The sequence below is a fragment of the Ammodytes marinus genome (assembly GCF_949987685.1).
Source record: "Ammodytes marinus genome assembly, chromosome: 5".
Taxonomy (NCBI): Eukaryota; Metazoa; Chordata; class Actinopteri; order Uranoscopiformes; family Ammodytidae; genus Ammodytes; species Ammodytes marinus.
This window is the reverse complement of record NC_137234.1, coordinates 17,042,415-17,061,525: the sequence shown is the minus strand read 5'-3', so window position 1 is coordinate 17,061,525 and position 19,111 is coordinate 17,042,415. Positions and strand designations below refer to the sequence as shown.

Below are 19,111 nucleotides of genomic sequence, written 5' to 3'. Positions count from 1 at the left end.
TTAAACTGGCCTCTTCTGCAGTAAGATACTTTTTATTAGACAATGCAAGCTTCTGAATTGCAATACTTCAACTGCCACCTGCCCCCTACAGCATACAGCATTTGTGTCACTGCTGCCCAATTAAGAGAAATTAAGCGTTTAAGATGGGCTGAGACGGAGAAATTTCCAGAATCCTAGCTTTGGAGAAGGCTTCGACTTGGAGGAATTAGTGAAATTACATGCAGCATAAAGGAGTCAGCTGTGGCCCATTATCTTTTATTCATGCCGCTGCTGCTGGTGAATTACCTGCTTGGCAGAGCTGCAGAAGAGTGCTCTGGCATCCAGTAGACGCATGCATCAGGGGCCCTGAGAGCAGAGCAAGGGCTCACCTGCATAAAAAATACATGGATACATTCCTTCCTTACGTAACAGTGACCACAAGTTGGCTTTTGCCGTGACTCTTGAAGCTGTCTTATTTTAACCCGTTCAGAACCCAAAAAATAAATAAATAAAAATGAAAAAAACTTTGTTTAATTTTTCTTTGTGAAGCGTCATTTCTAAACATCAAGCCTCACAATTGTTATTAAAGCTATTCTTTTTTATAGCAACAAAAAGACGGAAAAGGAAAAAGAAAAAGAAAACGAGGAAATGTAATACTTTATTAGCCTATATGTTGTTTTTCTGTTTGTTTTTTGTTTGTTTATTTTTGTTTATGGATAACTATTATTAATAAAGGAAAATATGCTTTACCCACATTGCATTAACATTTTGTAATATTTTGACTAGGGCCCGACCGATATAGATTTTTGAGTGCCGATTATTTTCAGAAAAAAATTACGATAACGATTAAATCGGCCGATTGTTATTTTTTTTAAATCCCCAAAATATATATTGAAAAAATTTACTTTTTTTTAACCCTTAAATATATATAAATACTTTTTTACTGTCGATAGGTGTACAGGAACTTTTTATTAATTGAAATATGCATTATCTAAAATAAAGTGTTACAAATATTTCTAAAGTGACATGACGCCTTTTTAAACTCAGACATTAAGCATTTTATTTAACTGCACCCAACCCTCTGGAACTGCCTCCCTCCAAACATCAGCATCTCAGACTAAATAAACTCATTCAACAGTCAACTCAAAACTCACCTCTTTAAGAAAGCATAATGCGCCTGACTCCACTCCAAACCTTATCTTTAATTTGACTGTATTTTGTTTTCTTTTTCTATAAGTACAATTTTCTATATGTTTGATGTCAAGTGTCTTTCAACGACCTCCAATAAAGCACTATATTAATTCTATCAATTACTATTAACAGTCAAGAGATGACCAATGACTCTGCTATTGGTGTCAGCGGGAACTGTCAAGTGTGAATTAATCCAATGTATTACAACACACCTGCTGCTGTTGTTAATAGGCTATAACTGTAATGCTATTCATGTAGGCTACCTCCGTGGCAGCAATATATTTCACTCAACTTGATTGCTTGAATAAAAAAAAATAAATAAAAAAAACGCCATTTTGCCGATTGCCAATTTTTCGAAGATGTGCTATAATCGGCCGGCCGATAAATCGGTCGGGCCCTAATTTTGACTAAACATCCTTGTATTCTATAATTATTCTATATTAAGTTTATTGGCGTAATATCACAGCAGTAAAACTCTTTGAAGTTGTTTAAAATCCATAAAATGTCACCTTCTGATGTTACGTTGGAATATCTAACTGCAGCCTCTTAAATTTCCTGCTTCTTCTCTATCTAAACATCCTGGAAAATGGTCTGTCCATTGGAATGGACTGGGGATCTGAACGGGTTGAATGCGCAAAGTCAACAATGCATACTCAGAATCATTATTGGGGTAATTTCCCTCAGGCTTTTATACCACAATATCACATCTGTGGTTGTATGTTTGTGTTTACATCCGGGTGTAATTGGAATGTACATTGTGCCTAATGTAGCACCAGTGGTCCAATGCCGTTTTCCCTCTTAGCCCTTCTGGCTACTCTCAAGGAAGCTGCCCCACTGCACAAAAGACAAGAACAAGCCACTGTTGTCCCCGCTCATTCGGCCAGCATCTTTGTGGAAATGCACAAATCCCCCTCTGCCTTCTGGCTACGTGGTCAAGGTTCAGAAATGAAGAAGCAGAGCAGAAGTAACCAGCCCAGTCCTCTTCACATCGTCACCACACAACCCCAACCATTCACTTGGCTGGAGAGCTGGTTGATAATCTGTGAGAGCTATACTATTTTGATCACATTTTTAGAGAAAACCCTAATCTGGGCAGTTTTCCGGCTTGCCTCTCTTGGTAAAACTGTTTTTTAGTCCCCACAAACGTTCAGATCTTTGCACACTAGATGGATGAGCTGATGCATTTGCATTGATGGAAAGACTCCAGCCCTCACCCATTCATCCAGTAAAATGGGCCTCACATGAGGACACTTACACGGGACACTTATCTACGTTATTAAATTGTGTTAAACCAATCTTTGCCATGCAAACAATCATGTGCTCATTTGTCCAGTTTGGGAGGCCACAACAACACTCTCCCGCTTTTCGTTGGGATTCTGGTTGTGTGTGAGATACTAAATCAAAGGTCACATACCGGCTCAGTAGTACCATCTGTAGATAAAGGGCTGAGCTGTGCGGTGTGGGAAAACAGTGTCCATGTTTTCCACAGATGGATGCATGCCTGGGCCACAGTTTGATAACCCAGTGGAGGGCTGTGGACTTTGTCTCAAGCTTGGCTCTTAGTCCAAAGCAGACCAGCAGTAGGCTGTGATTTTTTGTTTCATTGTGTCAGTTGGTGTGTGCGCTGAGTGCATTGACGGTCTTACCAACCTTACCAACACTCCAGGAGACAGTTGAACTGCTGTATGAAATCTCTTGTTTTATGCATTCACCTGTGTGTTTCCCACAAACCATTCTCTTCCCAAAAATGATATTGTAAAGAATCAGGGCGCTAACTTTAGTTGCCTGGTACGTAAAATAAACCCTAGCCAAATCTCCCACTAAAAAAAGATAGACATTTGTTGTATCTTTTATTCTTAAGACAGACAGAAGAGTTACACACACACCGGTTCAGTAATCATGACTGAAGGTCTTGCTGTTGTTGTTCTTATTGTTCTTCGTATTGAATTCTGTTTACACCACAAATGCAAATGCTGCCGTTAGTCATTAGATTAATCTAATAATATTTACTCTTCCTCCCCTCTCCGCTATTGGAGCTAATGAGATTTAACTCATGCTCCTCTGTAACCTCGCACCGTTCTCCAGCCGGACAGAAAGGACACTGTGTCTGTGGGAGAACCCCTTCCAATCAAATAGCAACATCACAGCCGTCCTTTGGTATACATCAGGTTTGCCAGGATATCTAATCAACATTTAGTCAACACATAATTGTAATCCTATAAAATCAGAGTTGTGAAATAGGTTTAAACACAATTTTAAAATGCAATTTGAGCCAAATACAAATAGCTCGTAATTGTAAATAACTGGGCTGCACCATATGCAAAGCACTGCCTTTTCCCGGCTCTTTTTCCTCAAATGTCTTTCCCCCCGGTGACTCTTGAGAGTAAACAACCGAAGATCATTCATAGGGAAATTTGGCTTTTTCTTCCTCATGATAAAGAGGCGGTGGCCATTGTTAATGTGACTTGGGGAAAAACAGGCAATTCTTTCTGTAATTATTAAAGAATGCCCCCTCTCACAAGACAACAACAGTGAGAGGAAATAGGCATAATATTATCAGGTCATTTCCATTAGGTCTGATTTCATGATCTGTATCAGCTGTTGTTATAAATGGAGCAGTATTAATCATTCAATAAGATATGTAAATGTTGGCCATTACTGAATGTCAAGCCTGGTATTTTCAGCCGAATCACACATTCATTTTGCTATTTTGTTCCGGAATTTCACAGCTGCCCTTTTGAAAACTTTTATAAGCCAAGTACATAATCACACAATGGATACATCTTTTTTCCTTTTCAACAATAGAGAGAGTTAATACATTAAGATAAGTGCATCCAAAGTGCACTTTAAGCGACCTACAGCTCAAAGAAAACTTAAGTGTTATACCAGTCCGTAATGAATCCCCCACAGTGCTACGTATACAGTATATGGCCTGAATGCAAGGGCACCAGCAGTTTCAGACAGGGGATGTTTATGTTGTCAATCAAAGCCTGAGCAGTGATTAAGACTCATTTCTATCTTAATGAATGCAAATTGGCACATCTGCTATGGAGGGCTAGCTGTCCAGACTCTTCAATTAGCATGATTGATCAATTATCCTCCTGCTGGTGACTCACTGGAAATGGAAGCTTGGGAATTGGTCTAGGAGTAAGAGAAATGAAAAAAGCATGATGGGGGTAAAAATTATCAGAAAACTACACAGAACCTACACTCAATCATTCAGATTCTTTATAGGATTAGATTAAAAAAATAAGATAAAAATGCATTAAAAAAAACAGCATCTGATTTGCCATCGGCAGATTTTCTGATCAAATATTCCAGCAAGAAAAGAGCTTCAGCCATGCAAATATTTATTGGATCAGTTCTCTTTCAACTCTGAAGTCTGTTGAGGATATTCCTTTGCTCAGTTTGTTTGTCTTTGTTTTCACAGTAAGCGCAAATCCTGGAATATCAAAGCCCACTGGTGAGCACTATAGTCACCAGTGAGTAGCAGAGGCAGATTGTCCTGAGAGTGTATTTATAATTGTGACAAAGAAAAACAGGAGAGTTAAATGAGACTCTGACTGGCATAAAAGGAAACTGTCCCTACTACCATGTTTTAATATTCAATTTAGAGTAATATAATAGCTGCATTATAGATACTATTGCTATGCAGGCAATTGTTAATTTCATTTGTTGGTGTAAAACGTAGAATTGTTTGGATGCACTCCCTTGCTGAAGTACCATACTGTACATTACCATTGATTTAGCATGCATAAGCAACATTTCCAATGTATCATGTGCTTGACTGTACATTTAATGTACTCTACTGCTACTACCCAAACTGACATCACACCAATATGTCATATAATGGTATACTTTATAGCTACTCAACTATTTCTCAGTGAACTCCAAAACAACAAACTTAAGTGTCCAGTTTCATGTGGCAAACCCGATATGACAAATGAAAACATTCACACTGAAGAACACACAACAACATTCACAGAAAAAGTTTCTCTGCCTTAGCATCTGTGCACCAGATTTCCGTTTGTTTTCTTTTCATTTTTGCAGTAGCCCAGCCCTTGTAGGCTGTAACACAGTGGAACCGACAAACTATTCCTGAAAACAAAAATCCTGCTGGGGATTATACTGTATATAATGGCACTTAGTTCTACGGTACATCATATGCATTCAGCAACTTATACTACTGACTGATTTATTTCAAATGAATTGTATTTTTCAAAGATTAAGTGTTCTTAGCTAACCAATACAGTAGATGTTTAGTATCAATTGAGTGGATGACTTTACTTCATTCATATTAGAAATCAACTCATTATAATTGCTGGGTTTGAGCTGTATTAATCATTTATTGTATGAAACCTATGATAGCTCGTAAAGCTCTTAATGCAGTTTCATGTATTTTGGAAGATGTTCTTTCCTGTGTGTGTATAGACACTATAGTGGATCTTTTTCTCTGCAGCTTGTAATTCTATTTTCTGATTTTTATTCAGAAGAAACTGACGTTGCTGTTGACTGAAACATAAATGCTGTCACTTCCTTTGTGAGAAAACATCTATTTATCTGGAAAGACTCATAAACTGTTGTTGGGGCCACCTCACTGTGTTGATGTCCACGTATTAATATAAACAGGTCTATTCGTCTGTGTGTTAAGAGATAAAAAAGACTATTTGTGAAGTTTAGAGAAGGACGTTGTAAGAGTTTAGGTTTTTATCATCCTTCTTCCCTTGACTTCAGACCTGTGCTTAGTGGTACAGCTCGCAAGAGAAGCATGCATGTTGTTCTCGGGGCTTTATCTATTTTCCTATAAATGAACGAGTTGCCATTTTTAGAAAGGTAGAATATTTTCTTATTTCTAACTGGTCAAATTGCTCATTTTACTGTATATAATTACCCATATAATTATCTATAATTACACATCTATTTACCTTGGCTTCAAAAAATGGAAAGGGATATTAGCAGTCTATAAATGTACCAAGAAAGTCAAGAATTCAAAGAAGATTTTGATTGAAAAAAAATCTATTTATATATATATATATATATATATATATATTAGAATCAAACATCAGATTGGGTAGGATGTATAAGACAATTCAAAAGTGTCCATTAAAATACACATGCATGTTCAGTGACTTCACTGTCAACCTTCAATTACACTTTATATGTATCCATCTCCAGCTCATTGCCATTATCTTTCTACTTCAGTCTTTGGCCCCCACTATTCCATCATAACATTAATATTCTCCTCTTTGGTGTTTCACCATAGAGCTCACTGCAGCAACGATGGGAAATCCCTTTAAGCCAAATCAAATGTCATTGCTATTGACTTAGACTTATTGGGCTGATGTTGATTTTTCAGGGCTTTTCAATATATGTGTACAATTTTCTGCCAGTCCCTTTTTAATATGACAGGAAAAGAAGTATGTGTACTTTTGGTCTCCTGCGATTTAATGGAATGATATTGAAATCATTTTTTAAATTTTTTTATTTTTTCATTTTGACTGTAGGTCACATAACAGCACTGTAGATTATCTTAAATATGATGGTATTACCTTAAGTATGATTGCTATAATGTATAATGGAATTAAATAACTGCTTTTCTAATCAGGTAGAGGTTATTTCTTATCCTCTGAATGTTGCCACATTAATCCAAAGGCTGTCAGTCAATCAGTTGTCTCTGGAGGAGATGGTAAAGTAAAGGGCAATGGGCAGCTTTTCCCATTACCTCCTCTTCGTTTGGGACTCGCATGAACAAGCCGTATTGTAAAAAAATTAGCAACTTCCCGTTTCCCTGTGAGCGTTTTGTTTACGTGAGCGCAGACATTTAACCTCTCGGCCCGGGTTTCAGGCCGGGTTGGCTCATGAGTTAGCGTGTGTTGCTAGTCAAAACAAACACACTGGCTGTTCATACGGCAGCAGCATCTATTTTCAGACTAGTGCAGTAGAACAAGTTAAAAATAAATGGCTCACAAATGTTATAGTAAGAACGGAGAGAAGGGTTATCTTTGTTAGCCCCAGGCATACCTCTGATGGTGTTGCTTACAGTTATAGTATATGGTTTCAATTGTTTAGTAAGCCCTCGGAAGTCATATTTTGGGAGATAGTAAATAACCAGATATATAACCTCAAACAATACTATAAGTTTTTTGTTGTTTAATATTTGTTGAAAATTGTATGAATGTATTGGATAAATATTCACAATGCCCATCAGATGTTTCCACCTTCTGTTTATGATGTGATAATATGTCATTTCTAAATCAAATCGGTCATTTGATTTGTTATTTTTCTTTCCAACCTGGCATGCAGCCTTGCATCTTTGCATTGATATCTGTTTTTCGATTGCCTGAAAAGTCTTCTCTTGCCACCATGAGGGAAGCAGCAGTATTAATGGTTCTGTTGCAAGCAACATGCTGGGTTTCAAAGTGCCCCTTTTTATAGGACAAGGACTCCTTTTCCTCTGGGCTTTTAGTGAAAAAGGGTCACCAGTCCCCTCCTGTAGTTTTTTTTCCTCAAATGAAACAGTTGTGGTAGTGTTCATGCAAATATATCACAAGTGACCTCTGCTACGGGACACATTCACAGTAATTGTTACCTTATCGCAAAGTCATGGTCTTTTAACTCATTTTTGAAAAGGTAGTTTGATTTTTGTAAATACACTTTCCATACTGAGCAGTATCCCTGCTCTTTATATAGTCACATAGGGATATTTAACAGTGTCCCTTTAAATTGCTCAAATCCTTTATCGAATACTTTGCATTTTTAAACCCAATAACCCATCATATAATACATCTCATTGTTCTATTATGTCTGTGCCTCGCCGTTGTGTGATGCTGGTTACCAGGTTACTGCTGAGAGATTTTTGCTTTTAGCACATGTCGTATGTCATTGACGTCAGAGCTTTTTTCCACTCTCTCAACTACAATGCCAATGTCTCCTCTTAGAACGAGGGTGCACGTAATGAAATGAGACACAACCACGACATATCACAAGCCATTGTGCCATCTTGTAAACAGTATTTTCCACTTACACTAATGAGTAAATACTCAAATACTAAAATGAGATATGTCCTCAATATCGGGAACGACAGCACAGTTTGTTTACCGGACAGAAAAGTGTATATTTGCCATTTTAAGATTGTAAATTAAAAGAAAGTTTGAAGAAGACACTGCATTTGAACGGATTTCGTTGTACTTGGTTTTCTTTCCCTTAAAACTTCCATACATGAAATCAATTAATTCATTCATTCATTCATTCATTCATTCATTCATTCATTCATTAATATGGCATCAGACGTCAGTGTGTCCAACTTGCTGGACACAATTGAAGCAATGCAGGGTGTTACACAAAAATAATGTACTGTAATGAGCAACGTAATAAAAAAAAAATTTGTTGGGGGAAATATTAAGCTTATTATGTTTTTGCTATTAGGGGAAAGTAGCGGTAACTAATTGTTAATTACTGCAGCAACATGTACCTTTATGCATCGCTTATAAACTGAGCTCCAACCACATACCTGCTTTAAACTATGATATGAACCACATGAAATAGGTCAGACATTGAGCTGACCTAATTTGGCTTGATCTAGTTACAGAGCAACAGTGATAGTAGTTTTATGTTAAAAGCTCATTAGAACCGGGAGCCACCGGTCCACCCTCTGCTTGTTCTTCAATGACCTTGCGGGGCTGAATGGCTGAAACGAGACCTTGCCTTTAGTGCATGGCGGCTTGTGTGAGTTAGCTCGTTGCAACAATCAGCTTGCCCTTGTGCCCCCCCCCCCCCCACACACACACACACACACACACACTGTGCGTGCTGTGCGGCCAACCCCTCCTGCCCAGGGGCGAGGACAGAGCAAAGCCTGCTGGGATTGGTAGTTGGGGGGCTGGTGGTAAGCTGGCACCGTGCCACCTTCCCCTGGCTGCCCAGCCTGACTGGGGGCAGAGAGAGAGAGAGAGAGAGAGAGAGAGAGAGAGAGAGAGAGAGAGAGAGAGAGAGAGAGAGAGAGAGAGAGAGAGAGAGAGAGAGAGAGAGAGAGAGAGAGTGAGAGAGAGAGAGAGAGAGAGAGAGAGAGAGGCTGTGTGTCTCAGATTGATGAGGACAGGTCTGTGGTCTGGGTATAGAGTGTTGCAGAAACAGACGTCCTGCTGGCACATCCTGCCCTCTCTCTCTCTCTCTCTCTCTGCCGACACGCCCCCCCCAGCCCCTCCGTACTCGCCTTATCGGAACTCCTAATTGTCCTTATGAATATTTTAGAGGCGAGCAGGAATGGGAGTTCAGGGTTGGGGGGTATGGTTTCAAGGGCCCTGACAGCTAATGATCCACTCAATGACCAGAGAGAGAGAGAGAGAGAGAGAGAGAGAGAGAGAGAGAGAGAGAGAGAGAGAGAGAGAGAGAGAGAGAGAGAGAGAGAGAGAGAGAGAGAGAGAGAGAGAGAGAGAGAGAGAGAGAGAGAGAGAGAGAGAGAGAGAGAGAGAGAGAGAGATGCAATAGTCTATATGTAATCATTGTTGTCTGGATTGTAATTTTTGTTTTACATGTGTCATTTTAACGTATGCCACGTTTTCTTTATGTGGATTCATTGGGAACAGTGTGTGTTCTCATTGTCGTTTCATCTGTAGCTAATAATGACATTGGTTTGCCTTTATCCTCAATTTGTAGTTTAATTCCCCCTTGTCTATATTGAGAATATGCAGTACGCTGATTGAGACTGTTCTCTCTGACTGTGGTGGCTAATAGCTTTGTCACAGTCATTCACCGCAGTCTCAGAGCAGAAGGGCTCAGAAGGGACTGCTCACTGCACGGCAATTGCCGTACTCTTTCAGTGACATTGATGGGCTATATTTAATTGGCTATTTAGTTGGCCAAATGCAGGTAATCATTATGCATTATACAATATGGAATATGATTTGTTTGTTCTCAAATGTATCTATTGTTGCTGTAGATTTAGTGAGCAAGACTCTCATGGGATTTAATAGTCTGCTTTTAAACTCACAGTTCATTGTGGTCTGGCCATTGTCACAGCAGTGTCAGGTGGGATTGAATCTCACTATGTACATTGTGTTTTGTACAAGAGAACAATAATACAATTAAATGTAGACGTTCAAATTGAGACCTCCCCCCACACACACGCACACACAAACCACCCCCTGCTGCTCTTCCTGCCCACTGAGTAACTAGACAATGGAGTGAGCCAAAGGAAGGATGTGAATCCAGCCTCATATCCTGATATCAGTCCACACAGTAATGTGTAATGGTCATGAGATTAAACAAGATATGTCTGGGAATTACAGAGGTCTCCTTTTCTAATACCCCCCACCACCATCGCCACACACACACACACACACACACACACACACACACACACACACACACACACACACACACACACACACACACACACACACACACACACACACACACACTCTTCACAATATCTAGTGGGAAATGGATAAAAAGAAGAAGGCTTCCTATAGTAACCTACTGTATAGTACTTGGCCATGGCCTACGGTGCCTAAAGACCAACCAAAAAAAAAGAGGCTTTTATTCCCCTCAAGTGAGAACTACAGCACCACAGGGGGACTGGGAACACGGCGGTAGAGAAAGTCTCTTAAGATGTTATATAAGAACAGAAATATTCCTTCCTAGATAAAAAGCCTTCCCTATCAGCCGCCTCCACCATGCTGATTTCCTAGTGCATTCACACTCAAAGAAGCCCTTTGATAAGCACATTAGTTGGAACGGCCTCGACACAATGGTGATGTCATGAGGATTAGCACGCTACCTTGCTTGGTGTAGTGGCGGGCACAAGGGCTAATTCACAGCACTGCAGGGCTGAGAGGTAGGCTGGGAGACCCGGCTGAAATGAGGTAAAAACATACCGGTGCTTCTACGTAGTTTTAGAGGGAAGGCTGGAATAAACGCAGCACACATTAAACATTGATGTTGTTGTCCCCCCCACTTTTGGAACATTTTGTGTACTTCCCTGCTGTATTGCCATCACACTATACAGTCTGTCTTGACTGTTGAGGGGGCCTGTAATCAGAGCTGTGGTGCACCGGTCGCAGGTCAGGTGATACTCTGCCAATATCGAGAGCTACTGTAAGTGAAAGCTGCTGTGATTCAGGCACAATGGAAGAGACTATAGAAACAGCCTCTTCATGTCCTTCCTTTCTGCCATCTCCCCCACAATTTTTGAAGTTCAGCTTTTATGGCGAACCACTATCTTTCTCCTTTCACCCTGCCTTCTATTCACGTACAGTGCCGTGCAGTACATGAATAAGTTAAATGCAGAAAGCACTCTTGACACAAGAGAGAGAGAACATCAGAGTGAAATTGTTTTCCAAGACTCACAGCAGCAGAGTAAATTGCTTGGGCCCATTTCACTGAAAGTACTTCTCAAGGAACAGGTGATGTAGGTGGCTTATGCAATGGTTGGAGTTTTATTTTTAATCCACCAAATAGTGTTTGCTCCTATTCTGCCATAAAAAAAGAAGTGAATATGTTTCTTTAAAGTAAATCTAAGGTCCAGTATTCAGCATAATGTAGGCCCTTTTCCTGTAAAAATATCAATGTTTTGATACAAGTTGTTAAGGTACTTATTGCACATAACTGCATTAAAAAAGGAATTTACATCAATATCAAATCAAAGTGGAATGCAAGGTTGCTTTTGACTACACTATAGCCTTCTATTCTGAACATATCGGCAAATCTGGAGAGGTAGTTACCATGCTGAATGTTCCCCGTGGTTACAGCCAGGTTAAGGGCTCAGGTGGAGATGACGGATAGTTGTTTTCTTCAGTATAAGGAAGCCCCAAGGCCTCCAGCAATGGAAAACGCTTGAGATAGAAGTAACACACAAGCAAATTGGCGGACACACACACACACACAGACAATAGAGCCCAGTTGGTTTGACGTCAGCCACTCGGAGTCTCATTTTTATATGAGGAGCCAAATTTCTATCAATACAGGTTTGGACTGCTGTGAGAAAATAGCAGCTGGCCTCGTTCCCACTCATCTTTGTGAGCCTCTCAGGGCCTTGTGAATAGATTACACAAGTTCCCTTGTCTGTACTCTATGGAGCCCCCCTCCCGAAACAAACAGCCCATATCTTTCATTAGAAATGCTACTGAAAAAATCCCCAAACTCAGCTGTATTCACATCCGGCCAACTTTACTTACACAGTAGAAACTTTGCAAATTTGATTCGACATATCAAAATGGGTTTTAACTAACTACTCATATGACACAAGAATCTTTCTCTTTTTTCCATTCGGGTCCATCTTGAAAGTTGTTTCCCCTTTCTAGGTCAGAACATTGTAGTTTCTGGTGCAGTCTGCGACATTGACATGTAAGAGTAAAGTTGACTCGGGGTCGGGTGGCCTTCAGGGCTCCATGTGGTCCCTTCTACGGCCATGTCTCTGCGCGGCTGCCTCTGATTGGCCAGCATGGGGAGCCAGGTCCTGACAGGTGTTTGGAAGAGGGACACCTGTTTGGCCATGTGCTGATTTAGTGATCCATTTACCAGGAGCTGTGGGCAGCGTCTGTGGGACACCCAACACATGCCAAGTCATTTAACAAAGAATTGCAGCCATGCTGTCCCAGGCCTTTCATGTTATATGTATTAGACCGCCACGCTGTTGATTAACTCCTGCACAACAAAATGTGGCACGTACACATCACCCTCAGTGCATCCCTATGAATGATATGAATTGTAGTGATTTATGTCATGTATCATGGAACCGATCTGAGTGCTGCCTGCCCTTGTCTGCTGCTATCTTGTTCCCGCTCACACTGCAACCCCTCCCTAAATGGCTTGGGCCAGTGGGCGCGGTGTACTGAAGGCTGGCCAGGCTTGTTGTGAAAGTATAGCAGCCCTTCCCAATCTCGCACAGCCGTGCCTGACAAGTCCGACCAAGATATGCCCATAATAAGCAGGTTTGGACTTAAATTTGCAGGTTGAGATCAGATCTTTGGCTCACTGGTGGAGAAAGTGCATAGTTAAACCCCGGTAAACACAGGCCTTTCAGGACCCTAACTAAAGAGGGTTTCGTTCAGTAAACAGGAAATGAACCAGTGAGGCGTTTTCTTAGAATGAGAAGAATGCCATTGCTCTGTACCACATAGTGATGCATCTGTGGTACAGTCCTGGTCATTCATTATCCTAAAGGACCCTTCTCTCCCTCTCTCTCTCTCTCTCTCTCTCTCTCTCTCTCTCTCTCCTAGGCATTGAGGACACTTACAGTATGCTTGAAGAAGGGTGCTTTTCGGAACTTCCTTTTTTTCCCCATTTCATCTGCGCTCTGCGTCACATTTCAATTTCTACAATGTAGATTCACAATGTTTGCGTGTGTTTGCAAGGAGATGCGAGTTGGGTTTATTATCATCTGGTTTTAATGAGCAATAGTATTATGCACGAGTCTCATAAAGCCACGGCGCAGGTTTTAGGAAATGTAACTTACACTGAGGGTTGCGGTGAGCAGCACTAGGTTAGCCGCATCATCGGCACAGACCTAAACGTACTATCATGTCGCTGTCAGAGGATGTAGCAGCTGTAGAAATACCCCCTCACACACTTGGCACGCACGCACGCACGCACGCACGCACGCACGCACGCACGCACGCACGCACGCACACACACACACACACACACACACACACACACACACACACACACACACACCCCTACTCATTTAGTTTCTGTTTCTCTCTCTTTTTCTCTCTCTCTCTCTCTCTCTCTCTCACACACATTTTCCACTTTGTCGGGTGATACAGGACAGAAACAGGGAGTAAGGTCTCATTAGTGTGTGTAGGTTCCTCTCCTCTGGCTCACACTCTGACCCCTGCATCCACAGGAGTCATTGCCCTGCCTGTAGACACGAGGCCCACAGACAGGGCTGTGGACCTGCAGCAGCCTGATAGAGGACCCTTGAGAGCCACACATAAATCATGTTTTGATGTACACTGCCTTGATATCACAAGCTGTCACATGCTGTCAGCACATCTTGTTAACACCGCTATTCAGAGCTGTAATGAGGAGCAGAGAACAGCCCGGTATGAAAGTGAGCAAAAGAGTGCAGCGTTTCAATTATTTGTTTAGCTCTATGACATGTTTTTTTCTTCCCCCGACCCAAAGCTAGAATAGGCACTATTAACATAGTACAACACTACATAACACTACAACACCCGGCCCGTGTACTTAGCAGCTCTTTGCTTTTACAATAATTGCTGAATTTCATGCTCAAATAAGCATCTTTGACCACATTTGATAATCCGTTTTATTCCCCGCATGCATTAACTTTGATAAGATCCCACGAGTGACAGCCATACCGCATTGGGAGAGTCTTAGAGTGCTCCGCTGTAGGATCTTCTTATGCAGAGGTTTTCTTCCAGCTGGGTGGCTTATGCTAACTGAAATATAATGAAAAATGCAAAGACACAGTTGCAGCAAAAGAAGGAAGAACAGAGAGGGGTGTAGGGAAGATTGAACTGCAGTTTATACTAGCATTGTGGTAGCATTCACGTTGTGCTGCAACCAAAGCAAATAATGAAGCAGAAACAGTAGACAGTAGATTTAGATTTTTTTTTCTCTCATGTTATTTTCTGGTAGAAATGTATGTATAAGGTAACAAGCAGCAAAAACATATACTGTTTCTTTTCCAACTGTGCAATTTCATTTCAGAAATTGAGAAACAAAGGCCATAATGACTGTGCTAGTCCTGATCCTGATGACTGTTTTGGGCACAGCCCCCTCATGGACGACCATTTCGGCAAACTAAGCGAAGAGAGTGATTTAATGTACAAGCGCTGTGGTGTAAGTACTTCCCTTGTCCCCTACTGTTTTGTGTTGATTCCTGTCTTTATGTTGATGTTCACTACAGGCGCTAAACAAGAAAGAACACAGAGGTTGTGATAGCCCGGACCCTGATGCCTCATATGTCCTCACTCCTCACACAGAAGAAAAGTATAAAAAAATTAATGAGGAGTTTGATAATATGATGAGAAATCATAAAATCGTAAGTACTGTAAATGCAACAATCTTTGCTTGGCTTTTGTGGCACAGAGGATTTTCACTCTCTTTTTCATTTAACTTTTTCCTCTTTTCGTTACCCCCCCTCCCCCCCTGCCCCCTGCCCCCACACCCCCAGACCTCTGTCAACTTATTTCAGAGCTACTATACCTAAAGATTAATGCCCCCTTCACTTGGTGTGCATTTTTTTCTTTTGTTGTTTTGTTTCTGCAACTGATATTTTTAGCACACCCTGATAAGATCACATTTCATGTGAACAGGTGGATTGTTGCACGCTAGTATCATAGTAATATTATCATGAATTGAACAGCAGACACCGTTTAAATAGACAATATCTGCAGGTTCTGGGATTTATGGTTGGGTTTTCTCAAACCTGATTTTCATCCGTAACACATGTAAGAAAAAATAAATAAACAAAACAATATTTATATTCACAGTTCCTTGATAATGTGAAGTTAACAACTGTTCCTGTCAGATCTTTCTATTACCTCTCTTTCAGTGCATTCTAGCATAAAATACCTCTAAGCCCTGAAAATTTCCAGCAGTAAAGTGTTCCCAGAGCACACTAACAACACACTATCACCGTTAGTGTCTTCCTCCTCCTTCATCAAGCACCACACTGGCTCACCCTCTAAAAAAACACAAATCCTTTTGTGATCTTATCATGCGTGACAATATTGGAATTGTGCAAGAACATAGTGCTTACTAAGCAGACATTTTTTTTCTCTATGTTCCTCACATGGAGAGCATCACTTTTGCCATTAACAAACTAATGATAGCACCCCGACTGGCTCACTGGATAATGCTATGATTAAACGTTCTCACTGCCACCTGCCATTCTCACTTACGCTTTGCACAGTCAGCAATTTGTAGGTAAATGTAAGTGAGTCACGATTCTTGCAGTTGTGAATCCCCGCTCCCCCTCCACGCTGTGCTGAGAAACACACTGCACAATGACATTTTGCAAGGCAAAAGTGCGTCTGTAGTGCTGACTGATGCAATGCCAAAGTGATCAACTGAATGCATGTTTTGTGGATTTTTGTTTTCCGTGTGTTGCGGTAGCACTGACACTGACACTGATTTGTGTGTGTTCTGAATATTATGATGTTCATGATGATACTTTTTTGATGGTTATATGGTGTCAATCGATAGCACTCAGGTGTCGGGAAGAAAGGTTTCTTAAAATATTCTGTTATAAACCGAAAGTTTAAATGCACAGTACATCCCTGTTTTCAGTGTTCTCTGCCTGATTATCTTTGTGAATTTATTAGTGTATCAAAGGAAACTGTCAAGGGTTAAAGATGTTAAAGATGCCATGAAGACCATTGACCCATCAGTCCTTGGATGAGTGTGTTTGTGTGGTAAACAAGTGTGTGTCTGTCTCCCTCTTGTAGCCCACAGCATTGCCTCAGCAGAACTTCTCCATGCATGTGGCAGTTCCTGTATCCAACCATAACGCCATGTACCAGCCAGGAGGGAGTCTGAACAGCCAGGCCCTGGCAGCAGCCACGGCCTCCCTGAGCGACAGTGGGATGCTGTCCCCTCCACAGGCTTCGCTGCACAGGAATGTGGGCTCAAGCGGAAACCAGAGGCCCACCAGTGCAGGTTAGTGGACAACCCTGGTCAATTGAATGACGTAGTGTACTACGGATGATCCAGACCACTCGGAGCAGATTTTATTTAGTAGATTATAGTAGATTAGGAAAATTGATGGTCAACCAGGTCATTAGCCTAGTAGTCATGATATTAGCATAGCCTAGCATGGAAATAAGAAATAAGCAGAAAAAGCTACCTTTTTTGATTGTTAAAAAAAGATGTACTAACTCCTCCAAAGCTCAAATACCACTTTTTATTTTGTTTATTTAGTAAACAATGTGTAAAAAAAACAAAAACAGAGGGTTTTTTGAACAGTTCATCTGTGCTACAGACCAGCATTTCTCTCAGAGAATATGCTAGTTGCCTGGCAACCTCTTTTTTTCTTCTTATTATTATGTTTTTTATAAAGATGGCATTGAATGTAAAGGGCATAACTTCAAACACTCTTTCCATTCTAGCACCCTCTGACTGGTGTTTGTGTGGGATACTTGTTTTAACACCCTCAGAAATTCTCATCATTATGGAAAATGAGCTCACTCTATGCCAGGACTTGACTGGTCTGACTAAGTCAAGATAGCTTTTGCAAGATTCGCCTTCACCTCAAGCACAAGCAAAAAGGTGTAAAGTAACTCATTCAAAATCAACCACATATCAGGATTGGCTGACACCTTGGCATTATCAGGGTTTTTCTTGTGTGATGTTTTTTTTATTTATATTTTCATGATTAATTTTGGATCCGAATATTTCAAAAGCATTGTGGCGTACTAGCATTGTGTGCTTGAATTGTGTCTCCTGATAGTGTCAACCTGCTACCTAGCTAGCTACCTTATATCTAAGAATATTAATAATTGCATGTTTCAGGTCCTCATAATGGAAATTTGTATTCGCCATATCCAACTTTAAAACAATACAAACACCATACTGAACACAGCTTGATGTCGCTATCTTTAATCACACTGATGGGCACACACACATGCCTCCTGTTTGTGTGCTGTGAAGAAGATATAGAGCTACATGACATTTTCATGTCTGGTCTGGCATGTCCATCACATGATCTGCTAGCTTTGCAGAAGGATGCAGATGGCTAAGCATATCACTCTGTGCATCTCATTAGGTGGCATGCTGGATACCACAGACCTTTCATTGCCAAGTGGTGTGGGCTCTAGCCCAGTGGGTAAGTCCTCCCGGGGAGATTCATTAGCTTTCTGTTGCCCTGCCCAATAGGCCTTCTGCTTAGCACGCGGGCGGGTTAGTTGCGTATCCATCTGCAATTGGTCCAACACAGTTGCAAAGGGCCTTTTGCCTGACCATATTTTCTCTGCATGTAAAGAGAATACATGCGTTGCAACTCTCAACAGAGGAAATTTGTGATATGCTTACAAAAAGCATGTTTGAGAGACTGGGAAAGCATTCTCACAGTGTGGTGTTTTTGTTTGAAACCCACCTGGGTAAGTGGGCGAGGCGATAAGCTGTCCAACTGACTTTGGCAGGTAAATAAACGCAGTGTTTCCTTTAAACTTGTCACCTCTATGAAGCACCCCCCAGCCCCCCTCCATCCCTCCCCGTCTCCTGTTTCCTTCCCTCTATTGACAGGTGCATCTGTTTTCCCCCACTACTCTTGCAGCCCTTATATGGCCGGAGAGGGTCTGTAAGATGCCTAGACCAGCATAACCCTGTAGGTATTCGGGCCATGACATCCCACTAAGTCCTCAGTACACAATGACCGGACAGCCTGTCATGAGTGCAATGTGCTGTGTTGAGAGGCGGAGGCAGGTGGAGTTTAATTCTTTCCTTGTCCTTAAGCTTGCCGTCCTAGTAGTTTTGACAAAATGCAGTATGGCGTTATGAAATGATAAGACATTTAATATCTGTAGCTTGTGGCAGCCCACAAGGATATTAGGCTTACAATAGGAACATTCATTTAGGTATTGACAGGAACGTATGAGTTAGCAGTCAGCATTTTTAAAGAGAGACCTGGGTAGGTTTTTGGGTTTAGGGTGTGGTACCAGGTCGGGGGAGAGTTTTGGATCCTCTGCCAGGGGGGCGTCAGCGTTTGGCACAGTGTGAACATGCTGCAGCTGTTGTTTGTACCAAGTGTGTAGTACAGCAGAGACTGCAGGGAGGAGAGCCCTCTCCCGCCCTGCTGTCAGATGACCATTCCTGACATAGCTCAGATTTTTCACAAGTAGCAGCTATGACCGCAGCAGAAGTCTTTCAAAGTGACTAGATGGAAGATGTGCCGTGTGATATCGCCTCTCCTGTTCAGTGACGTCACGGCGGCGTGAAGATTCTGAGCATGTGCAGGAAGATTATTATGATTATT

The 19,111-nt window shown here is 41.2% G+C and overlaps 1 protein-coding gene across 5 annotated transcripts in view; it reads left to right on the top strand.

The window, feature by feature from the left end:
- The window catches only part of mef2aa (myocyte enhancer factor 2aa), a 59,816-nt gene that overhangs the window by 30,414 nt on the left and 10,291 nt on the right, over positions 1-19,111 (top strand). For 3 of the 5 annotated variants that reach the window (XM_080027882.1, XM_080027884.1, XM_080027881.1), the window contains exons 4-5: positions 15,044-15,178; positions 16,587-16,797. In XM_080027882.1, the coding sequence (XP_079884008.1) occupies positions 15,044-15,178; positions 16,587-16,797 (346 nt within the window). Of the gene's footprint in view, positions 1-14,844; positions 14,977-15,043; positions 15,179-16,586; positions 16,798-19,111 lie in introns of all 5 variants that reach the window. The other 2 variants (XM_080027885.1, XM_080027883.1) reach the window with 1 other exon arrangement.